The sequence below is a fragment of the Leptosomus discolor genome, chromosome 12 (genome assembly GCF_034619465.1).
Source record: "Leptosomus discolor isolate bLepDis1 chromosome 12, bLepDis1.hap2, whole genome shotgun sequence".
Classification (NCBI taxonomy): Eukaryota; Metazoa; Chordata; class Aves; order Leptosomiformes; family Leptosomidae; genus Leptosomus; species Leptosomus discolor.
In genome coordinates this window covers 10,227,588-10,245,002 of record NC_141402.1, presented here as the reverse complement: position 1 = coordinate 10,245,002, position 17,415 = coordinate 10,227,588, and the positions used below count along the sequence as shown (strand labels likewise).

At 45.7% G+C, this 17,415-nt stretch overlaps 1 protein-coding gene across 3 annotated transcripts in view; it reads left to right on the top strand.

The window, feature by feature from the left end:
• Window positions 1-17,415, top strand: part of LRP5 (LDL receptor related protein 5) — a 174,229-nt gene that overhangs the window by 113,848 nt on the left and 42,966 nt on the right. For all 3 annotated transcript variants that reach the window (XM_086472458.1, XM_086472460.1, XM_086472459.1), the window contains one exon: window positions 16,394-16,610. In XM_086472458.1, the coding sequence (XP_086328584.1) occupies window positions 16,394-16,610 (217 nt within the window). The remainder of the gene's footprint in view (window positions 1-16,393; window positions 16,611-17,415) is intronic.

Below are 17,415 nucleotides of genomic sequence, written 5' to 3'. Positions count from 1 at the left end.
CTTTGCTCTGGCTGGCGTAGCAGTCTGTGCAGCCACATGGGAGAGCAGAGCAGGGAACTGATCCAGATGAAAAAAAAAACAGCCAAAAACGTTGGTATTTTGCAGTCTGACACATTTGCTGCCCCGCAAGTAGTTGTGCTGACATGGCAAGAAGGTGTCAGTATGACTAGGCAAGGTGGCATCTGCTCAAACTGGCCTGAGCAGCACTGCCCACCAAATTTTAATCTGTGGTCTAAAAGATATGTTAGCTTGGCTCCTTTCTTTGGTATTGAGAAGCAGTTTGAACAGACAAGGCAGAGTTCGGAAAAGAGGCAGAAATTTTGTCAGTTATGCACATGAAGAAGTGAACTTCAGAGAGATTCGGTAACTGACTTGAGATTACACACTGGGATCCCATCTTTGTCTAATATTTGAGCCGCAAAACCAAGCCATCCACCCAATACCTGAGTTAACTGCTCACCTTTCTGTGTTATGTTTACCCCACAAGAGAGTTTGAGTTTTGGCTGCAGAAGTAGTGGCATCTCCCTGTGCAACCCCACAAAACACATTCTGTGCCACAATCATCGGAGACAGTGCCTTGAGCTGTGCAGGACTTGGTATCCTGTGGTGAACCTAATGGGCTGAGCTTCAGAACATCCTGTGAAGGGTCTGTCTGTCCTGCCAGGTTTTGGCCTGAGAAAGAAAGTCAGCTTTATTGGAAAACAGATCAAGATCATGCTGGCTAAAATTTATGTTTTGCCTTTTTAACTATTTGCAGGGACTGGAGACCATCTGGTAACTACATGTTGTCTGTTACGTCTCTGAGCGCTGCCTTACTTAACTTACTAGTATTAATAATGTCTCAAATAAATATGATTGATGATATTGCTTCTCCCAAGTGACAGTGGAGTGCAGGCATCTTACCAAAACAGAAGGACTCTTGCCATGATCTGTTCTTTCAGCAGATACATTTCGGTTGTGAGAGGGCTTGCATGTGTCAGAGCCTGTTGTGCTGAGTTGTAGCTCAGTGTAGTTGTGTTAGCACAGTGTCTTAGGCTGGGCTTCGTTCAGCTTTGACACTCCAGCTAACTGTGGACAATGTAGTTTAGGTTTCCGTGCATGGCTTTTACTTGTGCTTTGTTGACATACACCCTACATGGTGGTATGTAAGACTGGATTTATCGGATTAGTCTAATGCAGTGTTTCTATAAACAGTACAAATAGGAGGGAATCATAATCAGAATTTGCTGTTTACTTGGGCCAGGAGGCTTCTTGAGATGAGGAACTGATTGAATATTTGTATATGCATGGAGGAGTCCTTGAACTTGCATTGCCTCCCTCCAAGGAGGCATTGTATGCCTGCTGCCTTTGATTGTATTTGTATTAGATTAGTATTTAATCTGTCTCCCTCTGATAGATACATTTGTTTAATGAAGGAAATTTGATTCAAATTCTGAGGAATAACCAAGGGAGTTACGTGAGACTTGGCTAATCCATTGTTAAATGAGGATAAAAGCATCCATTCTTCAAGCTGTAGTGCCATGAATAGATGGAAACATATCACAGAATCACAGAATGGTAGGAGTTGGAAGCGACCTCTGGAGGTCATCTGGTCCAACTCCCCCACCAAAGCAGGTCAGCCTAGAGCAGGTCACACAGGAACATGTCCAGATGGATTTTGAAAATCTCCAGAGGAGGAGACTCCACAGCCTCCCTGGGCAGCCTGTTTCAGGGCTCTGCCACCCTCAGAGTAAAGAAGTTCCTCCTTGTGTTCATGCGGAACTTCCTGTTCCCCCTTATCCTGTCACTGGGCACCACTGACAAGAGCCTGGCCCCATCCTCTTGACACCCGCCCTTTAGATATTTATAAGCATTGATGAGGTCCCCTCTCAGTCTTCTCCAGGCTAAAGAGCCCCAGGTCTCTCAGCCTCTCCTTGTAGGAGAGATGCTTCAACCCCCTAATCATCTTTGTAGCCCTCCCCTGGACTCTCCAGTAGCTCCCTGTCCTTCTTGAACTGGGGGGATCCAGAGATGGACACAGTACTCCAGGTTTGGCCTTACCAGGGCAGAGTAGAGTGGGAGGATGAGCTCCCTCAACCAGCTGGCCACACTCTTCTTCATACAACCCAGGATGCCGTTGGCCTTCTTGGCCACAGGGGCACAATGCTGCCTCATGGTCATCCGGTTATCACCAAAACTCCCAGGTCTCTCTCTGCAGAGCCAAACATCAACTAATCTAAGTTATATTCTTTTAACCTTTGGCTTCCAATGGAATTTCCATATGTGACAATTCTGGTGACTTAGCGCATAAAGGATTCATATTTGTCTTTCTGAAGCACTGTACATGTCTTCGCTGTATGAAGATGATGTGAAGAGCTACAAGTGGCTTCTGATAATTGTACTGTGGTGAGGTTAAGAAAATGAAAATGTTACGATTCTCCAAGGCAAGAGTAAAAAGCTGAGTTCTGAGCAAGAGGTCCCACTATGCTGGACAAAACACTTTTAGGTTAACCTTATTTACCATTGCCAAAGGTTGACTGCATGAGACCTGGCACTGTATAGAAAACAGAGGTGAAAAGACCACAAAAGGGGATCATGAGTAGGACAGTATTAATCAGTTGTTCATGAAACTCTAATAGAATCGCAGAATGATTTGGGTTGGAAAGGACCTTAAAGATCACTTAGTTCCAACCCCCCTGCCATGGGCAGGGACACCTCCCACCAGACCAAGTTGCTCCAAGCCCCATCCAGCCTGGCCTTGAGCACTGCCAGGGAGGGGGCAGCCACAGCTGCTCTGGGCAACCTGTGCCAGTGTCTCAACACCCTCAGGGTGAAGAACATCTTCCTAATATCCAATCTAATTCTCCCCTCCTTCAGTTTGAAACCATTACTCCTCGTCATATCACCACACTGAGTGATAAAAGAGTCCCTCCCCACCTTTCCTGTAGGCCCACTTTAAGTACTGGAAGGCTGCTATAAGGTCTCCACAGAGTCTTCTTCTCCAGGCAGAACAACCCCAACTCTCTCAGCCTTTCCTCATAGGAAGGGTGCTCCAACCCTCTGATCATCTTCGTGGCCTCCTCTGGACCTGCTTGAGCAGGTCTATGTCTTTCTCATGCTGCAGGCTCCAAGGCTGGAGGCAGCACTCCAAGTGGGGTCTCACGAGGGCAGCGTAGAGGAGCAGGATCAGCTCCCTAGACCTGCTGGCCACACTTCTCTTGATGCAGCCCAGGATACAGTTGGCTTTCTGGGCTGCCAGCACACACTGTTGGCTCATGTTCGTCTTTTCATCCGCCAGCACCCCCAAGTCCTTCTTCCCAGGACTGCTCTCCATCCATTCATTGCCCAGCCAGTATCTGTGCTTGGGATTGTCTTAACCCAGGTGCAGGACCTGGCATTTGGCCTTGTTGAACTGCATGAGGTTGGCCCAGGCCCACCTCTCCAGCCTGTCCAGCTCCCTCTGGATGGCTTCCCCTCCCTCCAGCATGTCGACCTCACCACACAACTTGGTGTCGTTGGCAAACTTGCTGAGAGTGCACTCGATGCTACTGTTCATGTTGCCAACAAAGATGTTAAATAGCACCAATCCCGGTACCGATCCCTGAGGAACACCACTTGTCACTGGTCTCCACTCAGACATTGAGCCACTGATCGCAATTCTTTGAGTGTGAGCTTCCAGCCAATTCCTTATCCACCGAGTGGTCCATCTGTCATATCCATGTCTTTCCAATTTGGAGACCAGGATGTCGTGCAGGACAGTGTCAAATGCTGTGCGCAAATCCAGCTAGTTGATGTCAGTTGCTCTTCGTTTATCCACCAATGCTGTAACTCTGTTGTAGAAGGCCACCAAATTTGTCAGGATTTTCCCTTGGTGAAACTATGTTGGCTGTCACCAACCACCTGCTTATTTTCCATGTGCCCTAGCATAGTTCCCAGGAGGATCTGCTCCATGATCTCACTGGGAATGGAGGCGAGACTGACTGGCCTGTAGTTCCCCAGGTCTTCCTTTTTTCCCTTTTTAAAAATGGGCGATATGCTCCACCTTTTCCAGTCAGGAGAAACTTCACCGGACTGCCACAATTTCTCAAATATGATGGATGGTGGCTTAGCCACTTCATCCACCAGTTCCCTCAGGACCCGCACATGCATCTCATCAGGTCCCATGGACTTGTACACCTTCAGGTTCCTTAGATGATCTCAAACCTGATCTTCTCCTACAGTGGGTGGATCTTCATTCTGCCAGTCCCTGCCTTTGCCTTCTGCAACTTGGGCGGTGTGCCTGGAGCACTTGACTGTGAAGACTGAGGCAAAAAAGTCATTGAGTACCTCAGCCTTCTCCATATCCTGGATAGCCAGGTTTCTGTTTCCTTCTAGAGAGGGCCCACATTATCCCTAGTCCTCCTTTTACCACTGACGTACGTATAGAAGCTTTTGTTGTTGCCCATGATGTTCCTGGCAAGATATCATGTCTTTGGCTTTCCTAACCTGATTCCTGGCTGCTTGGACAATTTCTCTGTGTTCTTTCCAGGCTACCTGTCCTTGCTTCCAACCTCTGTAGGCTTTCTTTTCGTGTTTGAGTTTCTCCAGGAGCTCCTTGTTATCCACGCTGGCCTCCTGGCATTTTTGCCTGACTCCCACTTCATTGGGATGCATCGCTCCTGAGCTTGGAGGAGGTGATCTTGGAATAACTGACCAGCTTTCTTGGGCCCCTTTTCCCTCCAGGGCTGTATCCCATGGTACTCCACTAAGCAGATCCCTGAAGAGGCCAAAGTCTGCTCTCCTGGAGTCCAGGGTAGCTCGTTGTCTGTAGGATAAAAGATGATTTTAAAAAAAAAAAATAAAATCCACATATATATGGGTAAGCAAACAAAAAGGAGAGAGTAGTTCTAAATACTACATTTAGCTTAATTTTTATTTAACTGCAAGTTAATGTTAGCATGGTTACATTGGACAGGAGGCATGTCTTTTCTTTGGAAAGGCTGACCAGCACTGGTGCCACTTTCTACTTCAAGATCAAGTGTAGCTGTTATTCTTGACATCCTTTTGACTTTTTAAGGAATTCTGGTTGGATACTGAAGTTGCTGATTTGGTTTTCAGACTCAAAAGTTTACCACATTTTTTTTTCTCATCTCAAGCTCATTATTTTATTTTTTTTATTTCCTTCATGTTGTACATACAGGTTATAAATGTGTTTGCAGTCCCAATTTCAGCAGCAGAAGTACAACATGCATAGTAAATATGTTGTACTCCTACATATGTACTCTCCTCTTTATATGTAAATATGATGTGCTATTTCCACAAACTTTTAGCTGTCTATAGAGTTGGGGAGATGTTTGGGTTTGGAAAGGAAAGGGTAAAGATTTTACAGGACTATTCAAATCCTTTTGAAGAAAAGGGAAATCAGGAGAAAAGTAAGAAAAAATGTGTGTTTTAAAAATACTATTGCAAAACGTTTGAATTCTTCTAACCTTTTGCAGAATAGTTAACTAGAATTTGGAAGGGCATATTGTTTTCATAATGGATGTTAGCTAGATTTCAGAGTTGTCACATGCCCCTTTAAACTTAACTCATGGTGGTCAACATTTCAGGATGAAAAAGTATTTACAGCAGGTAAATTTTCTCTGAAGTGTATTAAATAAGCAACTTCTACCTGAAAATAAAACTGAAATACTCTGTGCTTTAGGATCTAGCCACCAGTTGCCATAAATTATTTTGAGAATGGTTGTGTTTAACTTCTTCCCCTTTTAAGGAGTTTCGAAGCATGCCATAATGTTCCTGCTTCTGAGAGATAAGTTGTTGCAGAATTGACGAGCTGCACCCTTAATCCTTTGATATCCTGTAAGCCGAACAAACTTCTGGAAATGTCAGGCTGACATAACTCATGTGGAGAACATTAGCTGCTCCTAGATGAGATTTATAAAATATAAGCATGTTCAGAATCCCAACCATGTTAACACAACCTTTACAACAAGAAGAAATTTCTCCATCGATCAGTGTCTGTTAGAGCTTATTACATGTGCTCATGTTTTGAAAAGCCTGTCTGAAAATGCAGTGCTCTCTGGAACGAATAAGATCTTGTGAAGTCCTAGGAGAAAATCAGATGTGGTGGTGCGTTGATATGGAAAAATATGAACAGTTCAACACTGCAAATAAATAACCACTTCACATAGTGGTAATGTGAGTACCAGCATAAGAATATATTTTGTTTATATTGTTCCCAGAGAAAATGGGAGATCACTGTAAACTACTGTAAACTACTCTTTTGCATAACACAAATTTATACTCTGTTGCATTTGGCATCTTTGTCAGTGGTTGGGTTGTGGGGTTTTTTAATTGTCTTGCGTTCATTTGTATGTGTGGATTTTGATTTGTATGAAGCAGATCAAATTGATAAAGAAAATGTGCTGGAGTCATTGCATTTGGAACAAACAGTTGTGGAATATCCCATCAAGAAGCCCACGCTGCTAGATTGTTGAGAATTTGTTGTCTGTGTGTAAGACTGTCAGAAAAAGTTTGACTGCAGGCTTTTTTGCAATGGCTTTACTTTGGTATTACACACCAACTGCTTTGGTTTGCCCATCTCTAGGACAGGCATGGCTGCCCTACCAGCCATTGCATGCCACCACAGCTGCAAGGTAGAGCCTGGCAGCAGGGATGGGTTGCCATTACTGCAGTGCTTTAGCTTTAGGAGGCTGTAAAGGTACTTGTGAGGGAAGGCTGCCAAAGAAGAGCATTGACATTCAGTACTCCTCCTTGGAGTTCTCTTTACTGAGCATCTCCGAGTGGCTTTTGTTTTCTGAGTGAAAATATGACGCATACGTGTAGCCATAGTGAAGTATCTTGCTGTGCTGTATCCTCATCAAGCTAAAATGACATGTTCTGCAGTGAGAAATGAGGAGAAGTCTCTTAGAGAAAGGAAAAGAATATATAACAAAAGGGTGGTGGTGTGTCACTAGACGTATTTGCAGATGGTAAATTGTTATCTGCAGTTCAGTAGGGCTGTTTCACTCATGATGTTGTACAGATTCATTTTCCGTGCTCTCTTGGTTCATAGCTTATTCTTAATGTAGGTGGATGCTGATAGTTTGCAATTGGCAACCAACACAAACACCTAAGCAATGTGAGAGTTTGGAAATAATAATAAAAAACTACATCAACATCAAAACTTAGCTGAAATGAGAATGATCTGAAAGAAGAGCCACAGTAGTACCTGTAGGATTAATCCATGAAATGTAATGACAGCAGAAGCCTGATGAATTTTATTTATGAGGCAGTTTTTACCAGGTAGCCTGAATATTGTCAAGGTGAACAGAAATTATGGACAACAATGAGGAACTGCTTTCGAAATTCTCGAGTCTTACTCAAGTGTTTGAGGCAACAGATTGCTAAGAGACTCAAGTAGGGTCTTTTTGTGAAAATGGCCAGATACATCTGTTGTCCGTCCATCCAAACCCTTTTTTGATATATGGGTTCTGGTACTGTTTGTTTTTTGATGTTACTCTCTTTTCTGGTTGCCAGTGTCTGCCGATACATGCCTGGCCTTAAGCCCTTCCGACCAGAGGAGAAAAAGGAGTTTACTTTTATCCCGAAGCATTGATGAAAGGTGGTTATGTTTCAGCTGTTGGAAATGTTAACGAATGGCTTATACTCAGCTGAATATAGACTGTGGTAGAGACTGCTCGCAGCTGCTTCTCTCTTCACTTTTTGGAGCAGGCTTCTTTACCCCCTGGAATTTTCCACTTCTCTCCATGTTTCTTTGGCTTGTTAACTGCCAGCCACATGATTTGTCTCATAAGTACTTTCTCCAGACGAAGAAGACTGGGCATTGTTCACTTGAGATGCCTTTTTTAGAGTCCTCTGCTCAGAATCCTTAGAAGCCATTCACAGAATCACAGACCAGTTGAGGTGGGAAGGGACCTCTGGAGGTCATCTGGTACAAGTCCCCTGCTCAAGCAGGGCCACCTGGAGCCAGTTGCCCAGGATCATGTCCAGACAGCTTTTAGAGATCTCCAAGGATGGAGACTCCACAACCTCCATGGGCAACCTGTGCCAGTGCTCAGCCACCCTCACGGCAAAAGAAAGTGTAGCTCTCCTCTTCCACTGGAGAAGAGGAATAGATCTACAAGAGAAGAGTCATAGACCCGCAAGCTCACCACATGGGTCTCATAGTAATATGGCAGTCATGTTGTCTTATTGTTACCAACCTGCTATGTCTGCTTAGGGCTCACAGAGTGATTTAGCTCAGCCCAAGAATTGGTTTTCATTTGACTACAGCTTTGTCTGTAGCAATTGAATAGATTTTATCTTAATGAATTAAAAATAAGAGCAAGGTGTCTGAGTTCTCTTTGTTGTTTTGTCAAAAGATGTCCTAGATGTATGCTGAATAGTTGGGGTTTTTTCACAGATGCACCTGAAATATAACTTGACTACATGAATCACGCTGATGTGTAGAATTTAATTGCATTGTTTTACTTTAATCTTCTTCAAAGAGCCAAGAGCTTTTGCGTGTTATATTTGGAAATATTTGTTAAATCATTTTGCATACACTGCAGCAGCATCAAAAAAAAAATAAAAATCACACCTTATCACCTTCCTCGGGGTTTTTTTTGTGATTGAGTTCATTAAGGCGTTTGATGTTGATTTCATTTTGCCCACAACAGATTTTAGCTGAGCTTGGCAATGCCTCATTAGGACATTTGTCATTGAAGTCTTAAGACTAATCAGGGGCTTTTAGTGTGTGCCGCAGTTCAAGGGGGGGCTTGCAGTGTTTTGTATGGAAAGCGCAGTAGATTCAGCATTGCGTTTATCCTTTGACTCGAGTCAAGATCCATTTATCAGTTAGAGAAAGAGTATGAAAACCCTGAGCTGAAAAGAGCCTATTCTAGTCTCTTTGTGCTAAACAACAAGGAGTGCACCTTAACAGCTTCCCTTTGGCTGCAGTCAGCAGGCTACACACCATTTCAGATATTAATTGATAACTTAATATGGTATTTTATTAGCTGTGCCATTTTGGTGAAAGGAGTTGTGCTTCTGGCCATATTGTGAGGCCTGTTTGTAGATTTTTCACTTTGCAGCCTCATGGTTTCAATTAATATGCTAGAATAGAAGTGAATCTCTGGGAAGATGGAAGGCAGCAAAACTTGAAGACTATCTGTATGTACCTGTGTCGAACAGCCTGCGACAGCTCAGCGTTCAAGCTTTGCCCTGGCTGCTGCTGGAGGGTACTCTCATGGTTCGTTAGCATTTCCTGACTGTTGCCACAAATTAGCTGCCACTGAAAGAGCTCTATTGCCCACAGCACAGAAAAATCCTCCAAGTCAGGGCTGCCCTTCTGCTTCCAAGGGAAGCCTGCTTGGATGGCTCAGTGTTCCGCTCACAGGACAGGGGGAGGGATGTTTGGGAGAGAGCGTAGGTTTATTCCATCAGCTTCTTAGCCAAACTATAAGCCATTAAGCATTTTATTACTGTCTGATTCCACGTTTTGGATCTCCACTCCCACTATGCTTGAACAGCCATATAGTTTACTGTGTGCAGTTTTGGGCCACTCACTACAAGAAGGACGTTGAGGTGCTGGAGTGTGTCCAGAGAAGCTGGTGAAGGGCCTGGAGAATGTCTTATGAGGAGCAGCTGAGGGAACTGGGGTTGTTCAGCCTGGAGAAGAGGAGGCTGAGGGCAGACCTTATTTCTTTCTACAACTACCTGAAAGGAGACTGTAATGAGGTGGGGGTCGGTCTGCTCTCCCAAGTAGCAAGTGACAGGATGAGAGGAAACAGCCTCAAGTTCTGCCAGGGGAGATTTAGATGGGACATCAGGAAAAATTTCTTCACCAAAAGGGTTGTCAAGCCCTGGAACAGGCTGCCTAGAGAGGTGGTGGAGTCACCATCCCTGGAGATGTTTATAAGACGTGTAGATGTGGTGCTTAGGGACATGGTTTAGTGGTGAGCTTGGCAGTGCTGGGTTAGCGGTTGGACTGTATGAGCTTAAAGGTCTTTTCCAACCTAAATGATTCTATGATCCCATGCAGGAATGCCGCAATAAGGTCTCACCAGAGCCTTTTCTTCTCCAGACTGAACAACCCCAGCTCTCAGCCTTTCTTCCTGGGAGAGGTGTTCCAGCCTTCTGATAATTTTCATGGACTTCCTCTGGACCTGTTCTAATGGGTCCATGTCTGTCTTGTAGTGAGGACTCCAGAGCTGAACACGGTACTCCAGGTGGGGTCTCACGAGAGCAGCATGGAGGGGGAGAATCGCTTCCTTCAGCTGCTGGCCACTCTGCTTCTTATGCAGCCCAGGACATGATTAGCTTTCTGGGCTGCGAGCACGCGTTGCCAGCTCATGTCCAGTTTTTCATCTATCAGTAACCCAAAGTCCTTCTCAGCAGGATGGCTCAATCTGCTCATCCCACAGTCTGTATTGATACCAGGGATTGCCCTGACCAGAGTGCAGGACCTTGTACTTGGCCTTGTTGTCAGCTTAGTGTTATCTGCAATATCCACAGATGCACATGGATTTAAATAGTGTGTGTTTGTACATCCTTGGATCCCGTCTTCACCTGGTATATTTTAGTCAGCAGCTCTAGTACTGGAATTATACTTTTACTGTCCATATCTGTAAAAGTAGTTGGAAATGTGGTAGTTTGATCATCATCCTGCTGATGCATTGTTGTGAAGGAAATGGTGTCTTGTTTACTTAGTGTGGCATCAGTTTGGCTACAGCACCTGAGTATGCATGATGAACTTTTGAACCTGCAGTATTGCCTGTGGGATTGATACTATTTTAAATAAGTGAGCATTTGGGGTTTGCCTGGACATGATGTAATGAGATAATTGCAGAACCATTTGGCTTTTAACTGCAGATACAGCCTTTTTTAAAAAACTGTACTCTGTTTAGCTTAACAAAATAAAAAAGACATTAATCTTCAGTCTGCTATGACATCAAGTAGTGGAAGAATCATGGGTTGATGGGCTGATGCAAAACTCCACTGAAACTTAGTTTTCAGGAATGCCAGTGTTGTTTTTAAGTGTCTCCAGCAGGAGGCGTTTTGTCTGTGAGGAATCCAGAGGTTTACAGTGTAGCACGTGTTCAAATTCACGTAAGCTGCTTGATAGTTGTTAAGTTCTTGTGAAGTTGTTTTCCTCTGCAGTTGAAGATATCTGCACTCTAGCATTGCAAGACAGACTGTGTTAGTTACACTGATGGTTTTTGTGTGTGGCACAGGTAAATACAGGATGCAGTAGCTGATTGCTCACCTCTGCTGTTTGGCTGGTGGTGGCTGGAAGATCTGCTGTGTGTCCCGTGTGTGTGGTGGGTTGAGCCTGGCTGGGTGCCAGGGTCCCACCAAAGCTGCTCTGGCACTCCCCTCCTCAGCTGGATGGGGGAGAGAAAATATAACAGGCTTGTGAGTCAAGATAAAGACAGGGAGATCACTCACCAATTACCATCCCAGGCAAAACAGACTCGACTCAGAGAAATTAATTTTATTTATTTCCAGTCAAATCAGAATTGGTTAATGAGAAATAAAACCAAATCTTAAAAACACCTTCCCCCCACCCCTCTCTTCTTCACAGGCTTAACTTTATTCCCGATTTCTCTTCCTCCCTGAGCAGTGCAGGGGGATGGGGAATGGGGGTTGTGGTCAGTTCATCACACGTTGTCTCTGCCGCCCCTTCCTCCTCAGGGGGAGGGCTCCTCACACTCATCCCCTGCTCCAGCGTGGGGTCCCTCCCACAGGGGACAGTCCTCCATGACTTCTCCAGCGGGAGTCCTTCCCACAGGCTGCAGCTCTTCACAAACTGCTCCGGCGTGGGTCCCTTCCACAGGGTGCAGTCCCTCAGGAACAGACTGCTGCCGCGTGGGTCCCCCGCAGGGTCACAAGTCCTGCCAGCGAACCTGCTTCAGCATGGGCTCCTCTCTCCACGGGGCCACAGGTCCTGCCAGGAGCCTGCTCCAGTGCGGGCTTCCCACGGGGTCACAGCCTCCTTTAGGCATCCACCTGCTCCGGCCTGGGGTCCTCTCCATGGGCTGCAGGTGGAGATCTGCTCCACCGTGGACCTCCACGGGGTGCAGGGGCACAGCCTGCCTCACCATGGTCTGCACCACGGGCTGCAGGAGAATCTCTGCTCCAGTGTGTGGAGCACCTCCTGCCCCTCCTTCTTCACTGACCTTGGACTCTGCAGGGTTGTTTGTCTCACATATCCTCACTCCTCTGTCCAGCTGCTGCTGCCCAGCAAGGATTTTTTCCCCGTTCTTAAATACATTATCCCAGAGGCGCTACCACTGTCGTTGATGGGCTCGGCCTTGGCCAGCGGTGAGTCCGTCTTGGAGCCGGTGGCATTGGCTCTGACATGGGGAAAGCTTCTGGCAGCTTCTCACAGCAGCCACTCCTGAAGCCCACCCCGCTGCCAAAACCTTGCCACACAAACCCAATGCAGAGTGCTGGCATTTAACAGGTTTTTTCAGATAAAATTCATGTAGTGAAACTGGTGACCACATCTTACTTGTGTCTCTATAAAGAGGAAACATGGTGCCCAAATTCACTGTGTCACGGAAGAAATGCATGTTGTTTTCACAAATTTGTAACGTATTATAAGGTTTCAAAGTGGAGATTTCCTTTTTTAATTTGTTTGGCTACCTACCATGGGTGTGCATGAACATACTGAAATTCACATGCTAATTGAGTAAGATGTGGTGATAGTCATTGGTCATGTTAAAAAAAGAAATTGTGGGTGCTTCTGCTGCTTACCATGTACACACAGGGTCTTACAACTTAAAGTTTTATTATATCTGCATTAAATTGTGGTAAAATGATTGTTGATTTTGACAGGCCACAGTATTGTTAGCCATTTAATGTTTTAATATTACATTGCATTTAAGTTTCAGACATATTTAAATAATAAATAAATACTGCTTAAACACTTAGCAATTTAGAAGTCGAGGGAATACAGTGTTAAAGTAATCATAGCTGTCTTTAAATCGCAAGAAAATAGAAGCATTGCATGGTGAAGGCAACTTAATCTCCTAGTGGTCATTATAAAGGGGCACGGTTTACTGAGGAAGGGGAGCCCCTGTGGGGATCCTCCTGCTTCTCCTCTGGCTCCTCCCTGCTCCTGAGCACTGCTCTCTGGTTGACTGTGATGACTGGATCCTCATTTGGCCGAGTCAAACTCTGTATTTCTCTGTTGGTACTGGTGGTGTTTCGTTACATCTGGTTTCACTACAACCCAGGGGTCTGCTCTCCTTCTCCCAATTCCCCTCCCTGGCTGGTGAGTGGGTCAGCAAGTGACAGCAACTGTTACAGTTTACCCCCGGATACAGGCTAAATGTAGACAGAGCATAGAATGGTTTGGGTTGGAAGGGACCTCAAAGACCATCTAGTTCCAAGCCCCTGCCATGGCAGGGACACCTCCCACCAGACCAGGTTGCTCAAGGCTCCATCCAACCCGGCCTTGAACACTGCCAGGGATGGAGTATGCACAGCTTCCTTAGGCAACCTGTTCCAGTGTCTCACCACCCTCAGGATGGAGAACTTTTTCTTTGTATCTAGTCTGAACCTACCCTCTTCCAGCTTCCCACCATTAGCCCTTGTCCTGTCACTGCAGGCGCTTGTAAAATGTCCCTCCCCAGCCAGCTTCTAGGCCCCCTTCAGGTGCTGGAAGGCCGCTACAAGGTCTCCCCGGAGCCTTCTCTTTCCCAGGCTGAACAACCCCAGCTCTCTCAGCCTGCCCGCGCAGGAAAGGTGTTCCAACCCTCTGCCCATCTTGGTAGCCCTGCTCTGGACTCGCTCCAGCAGCTCCAAGTCCGTGTTGTGTTGGGGGCTCCAAAGCTGGAGGCAGCACTCCAAGTGGGGTCTCACGAGGGCAGCGTAGAGGAGCAGGATCAGCTCCCTAGACCTGCTGGCCACACTTCTCTTGATGCAGCCCAGGATACAGTTGGCTTTCTGGGCTGCCAGCACACACTGTTGGCTCATGTTCGTTTTTTCATCCACCAGCACCTCCAAGTCCTTTTTCCCAGGACTGCTCTCCATCCACTCATCGCCCAGCCAGTATCTGTGCTTGGGGTTGTCTTAACCCAGGTGCAGGACCTGGCATTTGGCCTTGTTGAACTGCATGAGGTTGGCCCGGGCCCACCTCTCCAGCCTGTCCAGCTCCCTCTGGATGGCTTCCCCTCCCTCCAGCATGTCGACCTCACCACACAACTTGGTGTCATTGGCAAACTTGCTGAGAGTGCACTCGATGCCACTGTTCGTGTTGCCAACAAAGATGTTAAATAGCACCAATCCCGGTACCGATCCCTGAGGAACACCACTTGTCTCTGGTCTCCACTCAGACATTGAGCCACTGATCGCAACTCTTTGAGTGTGAGCTTCCAGCCAATTCCTTATCCACCGAGTGGTCCATCTGTCATATCCATGTCTTTCCAATTTGGAGACCAGGATGTCGTGCAGGACAGTGTCGAAGGCTTTGCACAAGTCCAGGTAGACGACGTCAGTTGCTCTTCCTTTGTCAGTTGATGCTGTAACTCCATCACAAAAGGCCAGCAGATTTATCAGGCAAGATTTTCCCTTGGTGAAGCCATGTTGGTTGCCACCAATCACCTCCACTTTTTCCACGTGCCATAGCAGAGCCTTCAGGAGGATCTGCTCCATGATCTTGGCAGGCACAGAGGGGAGACTGACCAGCCTGTAGTTGCCCGGGTCTTCCTTTTTTCCCTGTTTGAAAATGGGGCTGATGTTCCCCCTTCCCCAGTCAGTGGGCACTTCACCAGACTGCCATGACTTCTCAAATATGATGGGAAGTGGCCTAGCAACTTGGTCTGCTAGTTCTCTCAGCACCCGTGGCTGGATCTCATCAGGTCCCTTGGACTTGTACACCTTCACGTTCTTTAGATAGTCACGAACCTGCTCCTCACCTACAGTGGGTGGATCTTCCTTCTCCCAGTCCCCACCTTCGGCTTCTGCAGCTTGGACAGTGCGGCTGGAGCCTTTGCTGGTGAAGACTGAGGCAAAGAAGTCATTGAGAACCTCGGTCTTCTCCATATCCCTCATGACCAGTTCTCCTGTTTCCTTCTGGAAAGGGCCCACAGCTTCCCTAGTCTTCCTTTTGTCACCGACGTACCTGTAAAAGTTTTCCTTGTTACCCCTGATGTCCCTGGCCATACTTCATTCTATCTGGGTTTGGCTTTCCTTACCTGATCCCTGGCTGCTCAGGCAACTTCTCTGCATTCTTCCCGGTCTACCTGTCTGTCCTTCCACTTTCTGTAACTTCTCCTTTTCTCTTTAAGTGTGTCCAGGAGTTCCCTGTTCACCCACGCAGGCCTCCCGGCATTCTTGCCTGCCTTCCTCTTGTTTGGAACGCATTGCTCCTGGACTCAGAGGAGGTGGTCCTTGAATGTGGACCAGCTTTCTTGGGCCTCTCTCCTCTTCAGGGCTTCATCCCACGGTACTCCACTAAGCAGATCCCTGAAGAGGTCAAAGTCTGCTCTCTTGAAGTCCAGGGTAGTAAGGTTGCTGCACACTCTCCTTGTTGCCCTGAGGATCTTGAATCCTAATATTTCATGGTCACATGATCCAGATGTCTGGATAATTTAAAAGATGATTGTAGTTCGTGTATTAGATGGAGGTGACTTTAGGATGAGGCATGGGGAATTTTATGCGCTCGTTTTTTGTTTCCTGTCTTGCCCAATATTTATTGAGCAGGGTCAGACTATATGAATCTCTTTCCTTATGCCATGCAAGGTTAGCTAGCACAAGATCATTGTAGTAATTGGTTATGAAATAATTAACCAATAGCGCATATATATATATCTGTGGGGTTTATCCCACCTCCAGTACTATTTTGCTTTCTCTGCAGTTTTAGGAATACAAATTTATATGAGTCAATACTTATTCCACATCTTAATGGTCTTGCTTATCACAAGAGTGAGCAAAATTTAAGTCTTCTATAGTAAAGAAAACCCCAAAATTTCAGAAAGTGTAGATTCTACATGGCCTTGTTGTGCCCTGAAAGCACCGTGATGGCCTCTGTGCCCTGTGATTGAATGCCGAAGGTCTCTCCAGCAATCCCTTGTTTCTGGGGAGAGACATCAAGACATGAATGTGTCCTGAACCTCAGTCCCGTCCCAAAAAACACTCCCTTTGTGATGGTCTTTGCAGGTTTGAACTGATGCAAGTTAAATTCACGTTGCTTAGGTTTTTCAATGGAGAACAGGTGAGATAAGCCAGTTTCAGTCCTTGTGTTCCAATGTATTTATCTTTCAACAAACCTAGAGGTACGCTGTTTTGAAAGAAGCACGCTATGAATTTCAGGGGGTTCCTGTGTAAAAATAGAGGAGTTGTCAAAATATGGTTGATATTGCCATTTTAATTGTATTCGCATTAGAGAAGATTATTTTTTCATTTTTTCTCATGCATGCCACAGGTCATAAATGTTGATGGAACCATGAGGAAAACCCTCCTAGAAGATAAACTTCCACATATATTTGGGTTCACGCTGCTAGGAGATTACATCTACTGGACTGACTGGCAGAGACGAAGCATTGAAAGAGTTCACAAGATAAAGGCTAGCAGAGACATCATTATTGATCAGCTGCCAGATTTAATGGGCCTTAAAGCAACAAGAGTCACCAAAGTGTTTGGTAAGCATGAGCAGATAGGATGGATCTCTAGTAGTTTCTAGGTGGGTTTACTTTCATTAAGCAACTGCTGATCATTTGTAATAAGAATAACTGTGGTCTCATATGTTTGAATCGTTTTAGAGCAAAACTGCACCTGTTGTTTGTAAAGTTGGGAAAATACAGTGTTGTGAAAGAAGTCTGGGCTTCCAGGTTTTAGTGGCATTTGGCATAAGTCTTCCGCAGCTTCTACTACACTCTTTGAATTTTTGTGAGGAGCATTTTGTTCATGCCTCCAGTCGATGTGAATCATTACTTCTGGTGCCCGCAGAACTATTCCATTTTCTGTTGCCCTTTTCTTCCAATAGAAAGTCCCAGTTAGCAGAGTCCTTTTTACTATGTCGGGTGGTACAGGCAGAGTTAGTGGCCGTTACGATGTTACCTCAAGCACATGGCACTTAAATGTTGACTTTAACACCTAAATCATAATTAAATCTTAATTAAATCTTGCCCTTTGCATGGGATCAGCAGCTGGAGCTCTGTGTTCTTTCACAGTATCTGCTGAAAGATGCAGCTAGTGGTTTAGGTCCTCTGCTGGCATTCTGCACTGTATGTCACAGGACCCCCTGGCTTTGGTAGTAACTCGAGAGGTGCGTGTTCACCACAGGTCTGTCTGCCACGTATTAACAGCGGACTCTGAGCATAGCAGTATATGGATTTGTTGGTCACCTGTTAAAATTACTGAGAATAGTTGCCACAGAATCACATAAAGTAGGTACTCAAACTACGCCCTGCCAGTACATGGATTTCAAGCTGCAAGTTACAGCAT